Raw genomic sequence first — 17,410 nt, forward strand, 5'->3', positions numbered from 1 at the left:
CAGAACCCTGATTTGTTGATAAATTGAATTTGACAAGAATTTACTATATCTTGATAACAAGTTAATTATCGCATATTAGATTTTTTCCATATTGCCCGCCCCTAGTTTGATGTTGAGATATGAGAGTGTACTAAAGGAAATGGACAAAAAAATGTCTGACAATATACAGCGATTCAACTACAGCAGCAAACCCTGACACCCTGAGGATAAACTGAACATTGTAAGCTTCACAGTTCTGAAAATAATTTATTGCAAGGTATTGGATAGCATTTGATTTTTAAGTCAGTAATTTTGTCCATCTCCTCACATTCATATTATTTGTCTGACTTGATTTTTCCTTGCTGTTATTGTTTCACACTAACTGCTGCTGAAATAAATTGACCTCTGCGCACTGAAATGTGTCTTTGTGTAGTACCTCTGTTGTCCACTGGAGTTCGCCCTTACCTCACCTTTTAAGTGAAGAACACTGGGAGATTTTTTTCACTTTAACATCACAAGGAATTCACGACTTGCAAGCTGAAGTTGAACCAGTAAAGAAAATAATTTTAATATTCGATAAACCACTATAACACACATGTATCCTGTCATGTCACACCATATGTCCAGGTGGAGGACATGACAGCTCATCTAAATTCACTTGAAAGCTAAAATGAGAACCTGTCCCAGTGTGTTATTTATAGAACAATCAGTTGCAATTAAACAGTTATGAGGCACTATACAGTGACTTTGGCAGTGCAATTTTCAGCATACCCTCGGGTATTGCCTTGCTTTGATGGTCCACAACAACATTTAGTCTTTGTAGCACGGCAGATGGTTGGAAACGCTCACAGAAAACACTAACATTGATAATGACACCATTTCCCCTCCTCTCGCCATGATCTACCTTCTGCTGGGACAAATGAATCTGGCACAGGCACAGCACCGCTACTTCACTACAATGTGGAAACAGAATCATTTTATTCGACTAACAGCTACACACAGTTTGGAGAAAACAAAACCAGCATCAAGTACCCCTCTCGTGGATGAGGAATGGCTAGATGAGAGGCAGGCAGGAGAGGAGATGGCAGCTTAGCGCCGTTTGTTGTACGTCTGTATTGTGCTCCACTCGTAGGAGTCTGCAGAGGGAGAAAGTCTGTTAGCTTTAGCACACATTTTGCTCTATCTAGTCCTTTTATTATCTTTTACTTGAATTTAACCTACCTGGCTCCTCTTGGCTCCTTTTCCCCATCAGTCCGACGAAAGAGTTGACTTTATGCCCTTCAAAGAAAACATTTTCATGTGAAACTGTCCTCTTAGACCAGCGTTTCTAGCAAACGAGCAGCATCAGTATCATTTAACCAACTGCAACCAGTAACCAGAATTTTAGAAATAATGAGGTCAGAAGTTCAAATGATCCTAGTTCCCCTCAGTAAAAAAAAGATTTCTGATCATTTCAGTTTGATTGTATTGATTGATTTTTCATAATATAACTAGATTTTTTTTCTAATTTTTTTTCTAATTCATTTAAGGATTTCAGTTATTTTTTCTGTGAATTCCTCTTCAATCCCCCTACATATTGTGTAAATGTCCAGTGCTTCTGAACCTTTTGGACTTGCTCCACTCATCAAAGGATACATAATGTGCGTCTGCAGGTTGTGACCACTGTAACCAATGAGTGATTATTCTGTGTCAGGCCTGAAGAGCTGGTTTTTCACAAGAAAAAAGTAGATGCTGAGTCGCGTAGTGACCTTCAGTGGTAGCTACAGGCCTGTCTGCAACACATTTCACTACTTTAACTTCAGTTTTATGACACCAAACCAGGTTTGTTCAGACCTGAACTGAACTCTAGTGAAACACTGGGTCCTGTCAGGTTTGCTCTCATGTAAATGTGACGGACAGCTGCATCACAGACTGTCTGGGGTCCCTGTCAATCACAGTAATGGACTGTAATATGATCAGGGGGGAAGAGAAGGGGGGTGTATTGGATTGGGGTGTTATAAAACTATAGAGAGCCCTCAGGGAATATATTACATTACAAACATCAATATTTGCATTAGACTGATGAGAGTTAACGGTAAACACATAAAATATGGCCTTGTCACTCAGAACTGAATCTTGGGACCTTCTGGAGAAATGACAAAATATTGTCTTGCCTTGTGTTTTTGTCCCTTTTCTGATTTGAACCTCAACTGTGTAAGGAAATTGTGTGCTGAAGCCATCCTCGTTATAAGTGAAGGGTAAAATACACAACTCCCTTTATCCATCACAAGCGTAAACAATCCAATTTAACTCTCAGATGTCCTTGGGACATTGATCCCGGCGCTCTCCCTCCTCATAATGATGAGTGACTTGTAGTCATGCCTGCATAAGAGGCATAAATTAGATGTATACTTACTTATGCTTCGCTGTGTTGCATCACTGAGTGGGTGACTAATTTAGACAAAAAAAACCCTGACAGAGAAAAAGGAAAATCCCCTCCTCCTCATTCCTTTCTCCTCTGCACTTCTTATCGCTTCCCCCCTCGTCTCTGGACCACCTTCCTTTCTGACAAATTAATGTGGTCCAGTGTTCAAAAGAAAAGCAAAAACAGTGCCATACAAAATCATCTGCGGCTGCTGTCAATTAATTAAACCCTGTGGAATAGTGTGCTCCTCTCAATTTGCCACTTTCTCTTGAACTGCTGATGTGAACAACATTTAAACTCAATTAGTAATATTGGCCACAATATGAAAGGATTTGCTTTTTCCCATTGTGCTCACACTATTCTGTCTTTTTAGAACTGAGCATCTGAAACCAAACGGCTCACCATGCTGGCTCCATGCTTTTTTTTTAACTTCTATTAATGCCAGTTTAATAATGCTGTGATATGCAAATGAAAGAAAACCCACAATCTGATTTTGATAAGTATGGCTCTTCACATAAATGAGGCAATGAGAATCCAGATTTGATCGGTCAGCTTTAGTATATGATAGTAAGCTGCAGTAACCTGGGGGGGAGGGGGGGAGGGTGTTTTAGGCTGATTCTTGTATTTTTAAACTTCAGAAATGTGATGACTTTTAGGCCAACAACAAAGAAGGTTGATGTTAATTAATGAAACTTATAGAAAACATAAATTAGCAGCTAACTGATTTTCATAAAACTGGAAAAATCCAACTCAAACTTATCTATTTGTTGTCTGGAAGGTGAGGGGAGTGCTAGAGGGGACTCATGGACTCAGTATTTGTAATATGCTGGCAGAGGTCTTGCACAGGAGAATTTTTTAAAATCACTAAGTGTGGAGACACGTGGTTTTTACTGGACAGTGATGAAAGAGCAAGCCAGAGTGAGCAGAAGTGTTTCCTGATGAGTGATGAGACTCACCTAAAACTAATGATCATAGCTTTGTTCCTGTCAATTTAAAGGCTTCATGTCCTGATCACTGTGGAAGCTTACGATTTAGGGAGGATCTCCTTCTCACTGACGCTTAAGGAAATTAAATAACAAGTGAATGTGATGTGATACTCACTTTTGTGGGTGATCTGTGCATTTGCTGTGCGGAGACAGAGAGAACAAAGTTAAAAACAGGTCCAGAGAGGGAAACGAAACCTGCATCATTTCGAGAAGAAGCTCTCACCCATGGACCGTTTCCCCATCAGGCCGATGAACTGATGCGGCCGCGGCTTTCTCGTCATCCTCAGGAGGATTTCTCTGAATGGATCGTTGGAAAGCCAGCCGTCCTGTGGGGGAAAATGTCAATGAATATTCACAGTGACACCAAAAGGGACTGTGTGGACCCTGGCTGTTGTACAGTGCCTGTGTCTAATGCCATGTGCCAAGATGTTGTGTTTCTATTAAGAGACAGATGTCAACATTTTAGGGAAAAAGAGGCAAAACCTGTTTATTAAATTTAAGTCATCAAACTGCAACTGTTCCTGAAAACATCTTACAGCAACATTTTTTGTCTATTATATTATGGTATAGCATTTCCAGATATGTGTATTATTTGAAACCCCCTAAACCCCATCTTCCCACCACCCTCCCACACACACATAAGCTTAACTGAGTAATAATCCATGGAAGGCTTGAATTTTGAACTTTCATTAAGTGTTTCTATTTCCATCTCAGGATGTATTTCTACAGCACGCATTAATCTGACTGAGATGTGGACCCGGGGGCCACTAAAGTATCGCACACTAAGCTGTAATGATTTACTGTAGGCCCATTCATCTGCAGAATGGCCTCGGCCTACAGTTTCGGCTATTGGAACATTTCCAGCTCGCAATGTCAAACACAGGACGTGCGTTTCATGTCAATGGAGATGGTTTCAGCTTCATCTCCTACTACGCTGTGCACTTAAGGGTTTATTTAATTTCCTTTTGGCTGACTGCTCCGAGCACTGCAACAGTCTCCATCCTCATGTTTGCTGTTACTGAGTCATAAAAGCTCTTTTCTTTAACTAGATTTTTTTCATCTGTTTCTGATACAAGTGAACAAATATTTCATTGATTATAATTCATTAATAATAATACAACTGATTATTGAGTTTGCATTTGCTGAATCCTGTCCTTTGTTCTTTGAATCCTTTGTCCATTTTCCTTTGGGGAAATGAATGAAACCACACTGCGAGCAGATGGAATTACCTCACACTGCTGGGTTTGTCTCAAGATTTAGGAAACGCAGCCTCGAAGCCTAGAAGGTCAAAACTGACGCCAGTTCACTTGCAGGGTGTTCAGTCTGAAATCTGTTGTCAACTCATGGTGGTGGCAAAATGTGACACTGTGCATGTTAGTGGTCCAGTTTTATGTCGACTTACTCTGCCTGCTCATTAATCAAACTCTATTCAAAATTGTGGCAAATGGAGAGAGCAATTTAAGAGTGGATGTTTCTTATGAGCTGATATTATAAATCTACCTGTGTAACACTATTATACCTGTGTATCCATATTATCATCATCATTATGGCTCAACTTTATTTACAGATGCACGGCAGTTTTTAGTAGAAAACAGCCTACTGCGTGATTTGATGCCCGGTATAACCTCATCTGGGTAAACTGACACCCCTACAAAAACAAACATATTTCCACTTTTACATTCTAACTTCCATTTGTGCTCTTTCATATTTTGACTCAAAAACCTGCACCTGGTGCAATAGGTACAGGTTAATACAACTTTCATCCGGACAAAGGAAATAAGTATTAATTCCTACCTTTTTGCTTCCGGCTAGAACACAGGAACAAGTGATAAATCTAATTTATAGGTTATAGCTGAGACTATAAATAAACCCTGCTTAGACTACCTGGAGTTGATTATTGCTTGTCCAGTAGTCAGCCTCTTCTTTTGGGTCGTTTTCCTCGCAAAAAACTTGGGCGACGGCGAAAAAAGCCATTAAAACAGGTAAAAGCAGTAACTTCATGATGCCAAACCTGCTTTCGACGCAATTATTTTCAGTTAAACTTACTGTTGGATTAAAATAACCGTCGCTAATCAACTTAAAAACAAAAAAACAAAATTAGGAAGGTGTGAGGTAAACGAACAGCAGCTGGTTCCTACTGCGCGCGATCTGCTTCTCCCCCGGAGCTCAACAGTAGTCCATAGTGCGCGCGTGCGTCAAAGCGCTGAGCCGGTGCCGCTGTCTCCAAAACTCTCCGCGCGCCTCGTTCTCTGCAGCTGCTGCTTCAGTCTCGTGCGTCCTCCTCCTGAGCCGTGAGCCTTGCACGCGCTCCTATATAGCAGCCTGGCCAGCGATGCCCGGTAACACCGTTACTGTAGTGTGATTACTCGCGCTCAGTCACGAGCGCAGTAGTGTAACAGTTCACCTACCCGTGATGTGCGTCACGGGTTTAAGTCTGAACGTGATCTGATCTGATGCTAAATATTTAGAAATGCATTGTGACACCATATGATAATATCATTTCATCGATCATTAACCTGCATGGAGTAGCTCATGATGAGTAGGCTGTAAGCTCTTCTTCTTTACCTGTTTGAGATTCTATGAGACTAATAATGAGAGCAGGGATGTTTTATGGACGTTTTTATTCTTGCTTAACACTTAATTTAAGCTCATATTCAAAAAGTCGCATGTTATTCGGAAAACGTCCATCGAGCGCGTTGTAGCGCCTGACAGGCCTGTTTTGGCTGAAAATCAGTGACTCATTGGGTGATTTAGCATCTTTAGTCTCTTACCATGTGAACCCTTAGAGGAAACAGAATTTTTTAGCTCTGCTGACATCTTAAAAGCACGTATAACCTGTATGTGAAGCACAAAGCTTTTTGCCTTCATCACGCACAAAACAACGTCACGCAAGTGTATGATGACGCACTTGGTGTTACGTAGATTTAAATCTGTCAATCTGCATATTTTTAATCTATATAATATACATTGTGTCGCTTTTCTATGGACTTTGACAACACCTTTCACCCAATGCCTCATATACTTAGTTGTAGAGTTATATATTCCTACGGCTACTGCACACACAGCTCTCATATCAAAGCCTGAATGAGAAGGAGAAGGGCATGTGACCCGGGGGTGCCACTGATTTCCATCAGAAAAGCTGCGTTTTAAAGAGTAGGATGTTCAGGATGAATAGAGGAGCACGCTGCCACACCAAGTTCAGTGTCCACGCACCTCGAGTGCTTGAATTGCTCAAGTGCCATTCTTCTCTTAACAATAAGTTCATTTTATTTACCCATGTGCTATTGGCAAATGCTATTTTTTTTTTTTTTTTTGCCAGAGGTGGGAATGGACTTCTGTCTGTCTTCTATGGCCAGTGTTATTCATCAGTTTGTTTAATTTATCCAAGGTGCAATACCATTCTACATTAACGGGAGTGTTTCTGAAGGATGCTTTGCATTAACTGGCTCTATATGACCTTGATTTTTTGAATATTTGGTTTTTATTATTATTTCTGAGAATTAAAAGCTTTGAGCTCAAACCATGAACATGATTATATAATTTATCTGATCTAAATTCCCTTCATGTCAGGCTGTGGGACACATAAAGTGATGAAGTCCAGTTAAACTTCCTGTGCAGGTGAGGTGACTGTGGATAGGTTTACGCTTATATTCAGTACTGATCTCTACCAGGGGGCGCTCCGTGGCCACAGAGCCACTCCCAACTGGAATTTAATCATCCTCACAACTGTGACAGCTCATCCAATTAACAGACGGAAGGAGGAGGTGAGGAGAGAGAGCTGGACGGAGAGGGAGAGAGGTGATGGAGCTGCTGTAACCATGGGAGGGAGATACCACAGAGGAAGAGGATTGAGAAAGATGTAGGAGGTGAAAGGAGCAGGGCGCTGTTGAATTTGGGCCACAGTGATAAACAGATATGCAGATTATGTGGGGAGACGTGGAAAAATAGGACATCAGTCCAGAGAGACCAAGAGGCGTTTGCGGTCTATACCGCTGCGCAGGTAATATGATCAGCTGGATTGCGTAGTCGGTCACTGTGGACACTTCTCTAACTTTGATAAGGCATCCAGGAAGCAAATGGGAATCTGAGATGCATGAATATATTAGAGCATAAATTGATTTTGTGCATGGAATGAATCCAAAACAGATCATTTGTTGTAAGAGATGACTGAGTCAAAGCAGCACAGTGCCAATAGTTAATACATGAGTGATTTGAATCAGAAAATCAGGGATTCTGCCAAACATTCAATTTATATTTCAATTAAAATAGCTGAGACGATGTTGAATAAATATAGAATAGTTAAAATATTAACTATCATGGACAGAAAATTAGCACAAGGGTCTTTTGATCTTCCATGGAAATGTACAAAGGAGATAAACTCATTTCTGGATTAGAGTCAAAGTGCAATACTTGCCTTGTGTATAACTTCTAACTAAATAGAAATATAACACATTGCCAAATGAAGGAGGCAATTCATTTTACTGTAATTACACTGTCTGACAATTAACGTGGTAATAATTTACAGATGTTAAATGGATACATGTGGTACCCTTACCAACTCTATGAGACTGGATACAAACAAACTTCCAAATTAAAGATGTGGTGATAGCTTCGTGTTCAGTTTCTCTGTGGGTATAACATGTTCACCAGATATTCCACAACAGGAGCTGGTGCAGTTATTTACTCCAACATGAGAGCCTGATGGCAGCGGCAGATTAGAGCTGACGCAAGAGCTCCTTCCTCTTTAGATACGCAAGACCTGCCGTATAAAAAGACCTGCAGCAAGCCCTGCAACCTAAACCACAGAACAGGTTGTTTGTCATCACTTCCCAAAAATGATCCAATTGAGGGTCTTCATATGTAGTGGCAGGACCATCGTTAATCAGTGCCTTTACTTGTGAGAGGGGCAGTCGTAGCAGCAGCTACTCTGAATGTGTTTTTTCTATCTTAGATAACATGCCCTGAAGATGACTACTGTATATCCTCTGTATTAAACTATATGTATGTTCATGGGAGCAATTCATGTGACCTTACCAGGCTTATCCCCCCCCCCGGCTGGGTTTTACTCGCCATGATGAAAAAACTCATCTTTGGACTGCCCATGTAATGTTTACTGATCAGTATGGTTTTGCATAATGTTTTTTTTTTTTTTTTTACAAGACAGCGCTGATGCCTCATCATCAATCATTGAGACAGCCTATGTCAGCAGTGTAACCCCCTACCTTCTCTCTTTCGTTGTTAATTTGGAGCATCATGGTAGCCCCAGTCATAGCAAATATTCAGATTAAATAGTGATTTGTTCCTATCATCCTCTGAGCAGTTCAAAGAGCCCTGTAAGGACTCCAAGAAACCAAAAACATCATCATCATCGAGTAAAGAGGACTTACCTGAGTCCTTGAATTAAAGGACCTGGAATAATATTTTTTTATGTGAATAAAGGAGCCTCGCTGAATCTCGTGTGTATTCATGCAGTCAGTGTGTCATCTATAAGGGTAATGCATTTTGCTGTTGCAGCTGATCCATTTAAATCTCAGCACAAAACACCACACAAGGGGGTCAACCTTTCTGAAATGTATGTATTCAGAAGGCTGTGGTTCACCTTTACAAGGAAGCGTTGTTGAATTTAGTTGGATTTATTGCTTACTGAAATCAGAAAGCTCAAAACATCGTTGTCATATATTTTAAAGGTTTGCTAAGCACACATTCTCTGTTCCAACATCATGTATTATTGATATCCTGCCGGTGGCCACTCAGTTCTTTGATTAAAACAGCCAGTGATGTGATTCACTCCTGTGGTCCTCTGGTGTCCAGGGGGCACGAGGGGCCATTGATAAGCCTCCAACGAAAAGGCTGAACCTCACCACAATTTAATTCCCCAGATGACTGCTTGAATCACATCCCAAGGAACACAAACATCAAATACATTCCAGATATGACCTGGTTTACTGTGCTGTGCTGATCAAATGTGGACCTCTGCTGATGGGCCCTGAGGATGGAAATGTTGGTTCAGCTGTTGGTCTGTCTTTGGTCCAGCAGTCTTGAGAAGTACTAGCCAGATTGGCATGAAACTCAAGTTTAACCTAGTGACATGGTAAAAGGGGTGGAAGTAATGAGTCACAGTTACTTTTGTTACTCAAATCAGTCTTACTTAAGTACTTTTTACAACAAGTATTGTACTTTTCAAGTCACATCCGTTACAGAGTAAGGGATATGTTTCAACCTGGACCCATATTTTTCTTTTGCTTTTGTTCTAAGTGACTTTGGCTGTTTTCTTCTCTGATGTCAACCCTCTCTCTCCTCTCCTGATATTTTCACATCTCATGAAGGGTTTGTTTCAACCAAACTAGAGTTGATGATTGTTGGAACAGTGACAGACAAACCAACAAGGTTTTGGTGAGATTTAATTTGCTTCTTGTGACTTTGAATGAATGGTGGCTTTGACGAGAGTGATACAGACTGCTTCTGGGTAAAAAAAAGGATCTTATTTTTGATAATTAAATGAAAAGATCTATCTCTGACTTTTAGAATAGCAACCTGAGCCTGCCAGTGGCAGAAACAAACACTTGAAGTGGACGTACACTGACAGCGCATTGCAGGCCTTTCGCAGCTGCTGGCTGTAGCGCTCTCGCTCAATACTGGAGCAGCTACTAAAGAAGTTGTCCCCAATAGTCACTTAGACACAGAAACATGGTAAAATAGGATCCAGGTTAAACATACTGAAGTTACCCTTTAACATTTTTACATTTACATTTTTAGACAAGTACTTTTTTTACATGAGTAAAATGTCTTTAAAGTTACAGTACTTTTACTTACTTCCCATCCCTGCATGCTAACTACTATATACTACTACTCTACAGGCATTGCAACATGTTAATGTTAGCATGGTAATGTAGGCACTAAGCACAAAGCACAGAGGGGAAGTAAAGCTGAACATTCCCAAATAAAAGTCATGCTGAATTAGAAAAAATAGCTGATCTGAAAACCTACACCAACTCAAAGTGCCTAAGTTTAAAAAAGAGAGTAGATCCAAAATAGGCCTGAGGATGCTCAGACCTGAATAGACCAGATTGGATTAGACCCAATCAAAAATGTCATTAACCACAACAAACCCAACCAGGGAAAGCAGCGTGGCGGTCCATCAATTAAAAAGCGCCGCAGTCGAAGAGAGCAGCAATACATTTTTGCTTCACAGCTCACACTCTGCTCTATAATTATGATGCGCCACATTAGAACTGGCAGTGAGTCTGGATCCACTTGGGTATCATACATGTTGACACACAGATCCAAAACCCAGGGCAATACAACAGGCCCCTACGTGATGCAAATAGCCTGAGTGAGCCTTCACACCTATTTGATTGTTCATTTGATCCAGACCAAACTATCACAAAATCCTGTGTTGGCGTTTTGGAGCCTCATTGGTTCAGAAACGCTGGTAAATTTCAGGAAGATTCTGGCTGTACTTCTGGAAAATATCAAGTTTGGTTTTTGACCCAAACTCTCTTTTCCTTGTGGCGAAATCACTTTATATGCTGAGAGTTTGGTCGCATGAACAATGCTGTGACCTTCTGATGGAGTTGGTCCCCTGGGCTCCATCTAGATAATGGATGCTCACTTGTGGGCGGGGGCTGGTGTGAGAGGAATATTGATATCTGTCTTGGATATGGAGGAAACCAACTAGAGACACTGATGTTAAATTTGTGACACAGCTCCGGTATCAAGAAACTTTTTTCTGTGAGTGTGGATGACTTCACTTTCCCTTTCTTAACTATTTATTACAAACCATGTTTGTATTGTATAAGATGGGAGGGGACAAGAAGACCATGAGAAAACATTAAGAGTTAATATAGCAAATGAGCCCAGTGACCATGGCTCTGCTGTAAAGATCAACTTCAGACTATAGAAAAAGAAAGTTTGGGGATGGACAGGCAGACGAATCAGGGTTGTACTCACCTGACTTTTTTCCCTGAGTTGAGTTTTTCAGGCAGAGAACCACTTTAGGAGAGATGCGCCCTCAATCTAACCATGGCCTACAAGCATAGTAGAAACTGTTGAATGCAACCTTGCAGAAAATGCTTATGTGGGACTAATAGTTTAGGACAGAACTCCATCACATGTTGGACAGGTTGCAGATAGTGGGAGTGTAGCAAAAGTCTAAATCTCAAGGCACATTTCAATTCACAGTGGAATCAGACTTCCTGGGGTTCCTGAGGCATGTCCAGCCTAGTTGGGATAGATGAGAACCTCTTTACCACGACAGTCCAGTGCAACACCAACATTGCTGCTGATGCTGCAACAATTACCTTGTCTTTATTTGCCACTTAATTAATTGTGATGGAGGGGTTGAGTGTCCCTGTGGCTTTACAGTAGAAGCTGCGTCTCAAGGCAAATTGGTCCCATGTGAGGGGCCAGGATAAGGGTCTCGGTATGCTTCAAATTAATTGCTTATTGGATCGCAACTGATTCCAAAACAGTACACAGAATGCTGTGTAAATATAAAGAAACACAGAGGGCAGTCATGTGAAAACAAACTGTGTTCACCTACAAAGGTTTTACAGAGTCTTCCTGAGCCCATGTAGTAACATCCTCTATCCAGTCATGTGTTCACAAAGTGTTGGACCTCGTCCATCCTCGCTGTGAACCACTGAGCCTTTCCAGGATGCTGCTTTCATCGTGATACTATCACCTGTTACCAATCAACCTGTTTACCTGTGGAATGATCCAAACAGGTGTTTTTGGAGCATTCCACAACTTTCCCAGTCTTTTACTGAAGAGGTAAAACATTAAAGCTATTGTCTTTGTACTGTTTTTGGTTGCGTATATGTCAGAAAAGATTCGCAAATGATCACATTTTGTTGTACTCATGTTTTACACTGTGGAAAGGGTCGACAAAGCACTGTTGTGAATACTGCGATACCTTTACCCTGCACCAAGCATCAGACACAGCATGCTCAAGCTTTACTTTATTAAAACTGTCACAGATTTATTGTTGGTTGTTGTGCATGTGACAGACAAAACTGCAGAGGATACTACGTTTTTTATTAGTAGTATTATATTGTGACATGTACTTTGGCAACCATGCCATATTTCAGTTTGGGTAAATATCCCGACGGCAGTATAACAAAAGGAAAAGTGACACCTGCTCCAACTGTCCAGAAGTGTACACCATCAGCTTTTCACTGCATCTCACTGTCTTCAGCAGCAGCTTGAGTTTGCTCCATCATCCACGGAGCTTGATGAAGTCAAGCTGCAGGAGTCAACTCTCCACACTTTATGCAAATGATTTGGCTGCAATTTAATAGCGTCCCCCAAATACCCCCCAAAACACCCACAAGCCATGACTTTTGTTAAAGTGGAGCGATGTAAAATGAAGTGGCTGTGTTTGGCCATCAAGTACTGGGAGCCGGGAGTGCTGGTTGTTTCCGGCATGAGAGGCGTTTGATTAAATCCACGTACTATTGTCATCTGTACTTCACACTCAGCTTCAGGTAGCTGTCGTTAGCCGCTAAATGTCAAGTGCATCTATAGAACAATAGGATGAATGCCGCAGCGGGGGAATAAATCACGGCGTTCTAGCTGTAGTTACAAACAATAACACTTTTGTGTACCTCTCTCACAGGTGGACACAGACACATATACATGTTAAAACTCCCTCACAGGTTGTGAGGGGAATTAAAGAATGAATCACCTTTTGAAAGTTGTGAAGGGTTGGCTGCCTTTCAGTAGCACTGAAGGCTCAGTTTAGAGGAATTTTAATCAAGCCGGTCCAGATGGGACACGTCAGCTCTAATTTGCGACTCTGCAGGGCTCTCTCTCATTGCCACTCGCTTCTTTACATGGACCAGTTCTCACCTCCCTGCTCCTCCCCCTGTGTCTCTCTTCAAGTGTGCTGACACCAGCCAGAGAGATGCTCCTGCTCTGACCACTGCAGCTACAGGCGATGTCTGCCATGCCATTTCCTGGCATTAAATGAGACATATTAAAAGAATGCTTGGTAAGTATTAAGATGAGCAATACATTGATCTGAGTTTTTCTGGTCTGCACCTGCCTGATGCAATTCAGCATTCCCTGCATTTATAAATGCATAAACTGCATCCATTCCACAAAGTGTGGCAGTACCAATTCACTGATTGTATCTTTTTAAAGGATAAAAACAATATTCTGGATTGAAACTAAAATAATTTTAATAAAACCACACATCACACAATCAGTGTAGGAAGATTTCTAACAAACTCCCAGTGTAATACAAAGTAAAATAAGATTTTCCACAAGTCACATTTGAGAAGTTCTGATCATTTCAGAGCTCAAGCAGTGATGCAGATTTCTAAATGAACCAAAGTTCAAAGTTTTTAGAAGTTTTTGCCCTTAACTTTCTGTATCCTGCAGCTACTTTTAACTCTGCTGACAGACACAGGCTACGGCCATGACACATGGCATCACCATCACTTCTATTCACCTTTCAGCAATGAGCTTCACCAGGAGGGCATGAGGCGTAGGAGGTTCATGATAATCAGCCCCACCCCCCTCTGTGCAGGGACCCAGACCAACTGGTAGAAGTCACCAGTGCAGCAACAAGGATAAGAAGCCTTGCTGGCTTCATGCCCGCCGACATGGCTAAACAGGCTGTAGCTCCAGCTTGGTTGTACAGATAACCAGAATATGACTTTCACACACAGACTGAAACACTCCTCTGGCATCTCATTGTCTTCATCAGTGGGTGGAGTTTGCATTCTCATGTGAAAGCAGGTGGAGCTTATTCACCATATCCTGATGAAGACAATTTGATGTGGCTGAAAGCTGCAGAAAATGCTGGTAAGTGAACCTTTTAGTTTAGATTTTTTTTCTTTGATTTTTCTTTTGTTTTTCTTACATCCTCTCGTTGTGTTTTCTGAATCAGGAGGTTTGTTTACACCAGTAATCTGACACCTACAGTCATTTTTACTCCAGTTAAAAGTTTAAACATAGCAGAGAATCATCTGTTCTTCCGCAGCTAGCCAAACTGCAACCAAGGCGCTGACAGCTCAGGTTACATGTATCACTTTGCATTAAAAACCAAATCACCTTGTGCTTAAAGAGCTTGGCCCAGCGTGACATCGTGTGTTGTGTAGTACACGGCCGTGGTCCTCTCTTCTGTGCAGCAGGGAGCTCTGACTTTGACTGACGGTGATTAATTTGTATTTTGATATTTTCCTGTGCTCTCTGGTTCAGATTTCCAGAGAAAACAGTTCCCTCTGGGTCTTCAAACACACCTGACCATCCCTCCTGAATAACCAGGTTTTCAGAGGCATTTTTTGTCAGAAATGTTTGACTTTTTCTGTGATTTACTATAAATTTGATGCAAGCCTGTAGACTATCTGGTGATGTTATGGGGTAATACCCCAAATCAGTATGATGCTGGTCCATTTTGAATTTTGAGATTATTTAATGCAATAACTTCAGCCAAAAATATGTGTGTCTACTCCAGCAAACATCTTAATCATCTTAATCATCATAATCAGCAGCAGTGCTCACCAGGACCAGACTGGACTGCGACTGTACATGATGGAGTTGTCATTCAGACCTGCGCACAGCGCACGCCTGACACATTCCTACCACAGCAATATTAAACAAATGGTTTTTACTGTTTACTGACAGTGACTTAACTGTATAAATGGAAAAAGGAGCCAGTAACAAACTGCTGGAAAGCTGTGTGCTGTGTTCAGGACGATACTGACCCACTTATCTCCAATGTGTTTTTTATTTTCCAGCTCTGGTTATGTGACTTTATCTGCCTGTGGCCGTCTGGATCACCAGCCTACGATGGAAACTTGGAACATTGTTGTTAAACAATGCTCAGTTGCAATAAAGGTTAAAGACCATCAGCAGATCAGCAGTCAAAGCCTCCAGTCACGCTGACCAGCAGGTCCCCAGTACAACTAGGAGGGGATGCAGCACTGATGGCTGACTGCATTACTGTATATATTAATCTGTATTATTTTAGGAAGTTTTGCAACATGTTCCTTGGACGCTGCTGTGCTGTTTTGGGGCTCCGCTCTGGTGTCTTATTGTTTCTTACCTTGGCCATCCCTGTGCTGATGTCAGAGTGTGGCTCTGTCACTCACATACCAGTTTAAGTTTGAGGCTGCTGTCAACTGGACAAGGAGACACTGACGCATCACATTATGAAAACACATGAATATTAACTCTTAATATACACTCAGTAACTGTGCTGTACTTTAAGTCCAGTCTGGCTTGTTGGAGACAAGCATGTAATTAGTTCATAATGGCCATACTGTATGAGGCCAGAATATCACATATCATCTAATTCATATCCATGTTTGTTATTTTGAATCCAGAGTGAGGCAACAAAAACATGAGGGGTGTCTGTGCCAAGTTCATCCATTCAGTCACAGTGGTAACAACATCGCGTAATGACACGGAGCATAAGGCCAACTCAGCTGTGTGTTATTGTTCATCAGTCAGAATAAGAAAGGATGCTGCACACAGCTTTCTCTCCTCTCCACATCAGCGTGCATTGCACTTGAATTATTGTCAGGATTAACGTGTTGTGATATTCGGCTGTAAGCTCTTTTTGAACTGCTGTATGGATGAAATGTCTCCAGCAAGACTGGACATGCAACTAGGCATCATGTAATTGGTTTTAATTTATGATGTACAGTCTGATATCTGATTTCATGCATATCAGGCTACAACATCATCTGATCTAATTTCTAGTTATTTTTAGGCTATTTGTGATTCAGGATGCAGCCAAAACTATTGTGCTGTTCGAGCTTGAGGGATTTTGACTGGGCCTTCTGAAGACCTCACCCAGTTTCTCCAGGATCCTGCAAGACCCCACCCATTTGCTGTCCAATTTCGGGCACCTGCCAGTCTTTCTCTGGGTGTTATGCAACCAGACTGACTTCTATATATCATCCTCTGGAACACAAAATGGAGTTCCTGTTCTGTCTTGCATTCAGTAGATGACCTCTGACTTACTTGTGACTCCAAGTGGTCCTGGAGCCTTTTGACATAGGGGGGAGGGTCCACAGAGGTGTCAAAAGTGCTGCCCATCATCATCTCTGCTGGAGTACAAAACTCCCTGCCGAACATGAGAAGGCAGGGGAGCAGGAGGTGGAGTCCTGGGCAGCAGCCTGGTACGCCATTAGCACCAGGGGACCATGGTTAAGCCCCAACGGCACTGTGGCCAGTTGTTGTGCCAGGTCCAGTGACCAGGCCATCGCTCTGAGGGTGAAGGGGTGAGGTAGGTTCTTGTGAGCTCCAAGTGTTTCACACATGGCTGCAAACACCTAGCGCTCAAATTTCCTACCCTGGTCAGTGTTAATGACTTCAGGTGCCCCAAATAGTCTGAAGAGAGTGTCCGCTATGGTCTCTGCCTCCTGGTCCAGCATGCCTCAGGCCAAATAATCCATGGCGGTGAGGACGTAGCGGTTACCCTCCCTGTATGGTGGAAGTGTTTAAGCTGAGAGCTGTCTGTGGGGCCCTCACGTGCAGTGCAACTGTTGCAATAGAGGAAATAGTCTTCCACATCCCACCAGAGCTGGCCCCAGTAAAACCCCATCAGTGCAGCAGGGCTAGTGGAAAAGTGTGATGGGGACTGATTGTGGGTGTGGAAAAAGTGGTGTGGATGGCTTCTGGGGGCAGATGCAGCAGGTAGCCATGCTGGTTGCTGTCTCACCAGCTCAGGTTTGACCCAGCACTACGAGTCGTTCCAGCTGACCATCCAAATTACCTGCTGCCTTACGTAGTTGGTGTAATTCAATTCAAGAGTCTTTGTTGTCATTGAGCATGTCAATGAAATTTTCATTGCAACCCCCATGTTAGGAACAGATAGTAAGAAAGATAAGAAGACTAGAAGATAACTACAATAAAATAAAATAAACCAACATGCAATAAAAATATTCATAAAGCAATTAAAAATCAATTAAATTAAATTGCACTGCCTCGAGACAAAGTATCAGGGGTCTGCTTCATACCATTTCCATGGTTTGCAGAGATATGAAGGCGATATCATACCAAGTGGCTAGATCTAGACCTTCATTTG

The 17,410-nt window shown here is 41.8% G+C and overlaps 1 protein-coding gene across 1 annotated transcript; it reads right to left on the minus strand.

The window, feature by feature from the left end:
• Nucleotides 1-557: 557 nt before the first annotated feature.
• Nucleotides 558-5,636, minus strand: tac1 (tachykinin precursor 1). Its single transcript, XM_041955769.1, has 5 exons — nucleotides 5,254-5,636; nucleotides 3,593-3,695; nucleotides 3,485-3,508; nucleotides 1,201-1,257; nucleotides 558-1,115 (listed from the first exon to the last, which is right to left on the minus strand). Exons 1-5 carry the CDS (start codon nucleotides 5,368-5,370, stop codon nucleotides 1,069-1,071), a joined length of 348 nt encoding a protein of 115 aa, XP_041811703.1. The 5' UTR covers nucleotides 5,371-5,636; the 3' UTR covers nucleotides 558-1,068.
• Between the last annotated feature and the right edge of the window lie 11,774 nt (nucleotides 5,637-17,410).

This window comes from Chelmon rostratus, chromosome 16, assembly GCF_017976325.1.
Source record: "Chelmon rostratus isolate fCheRos1 chromosome 16, fCheRos1.pri, whole genome shotgun sequence".
Taxonomy (NCBI): domain Eukaryota; kingdom Metazoa; phylum Chordata; class Actinopteri; order Chaetodontiformes; family Chaetodontidae; genus Chelmon; species Chelmon rostratus.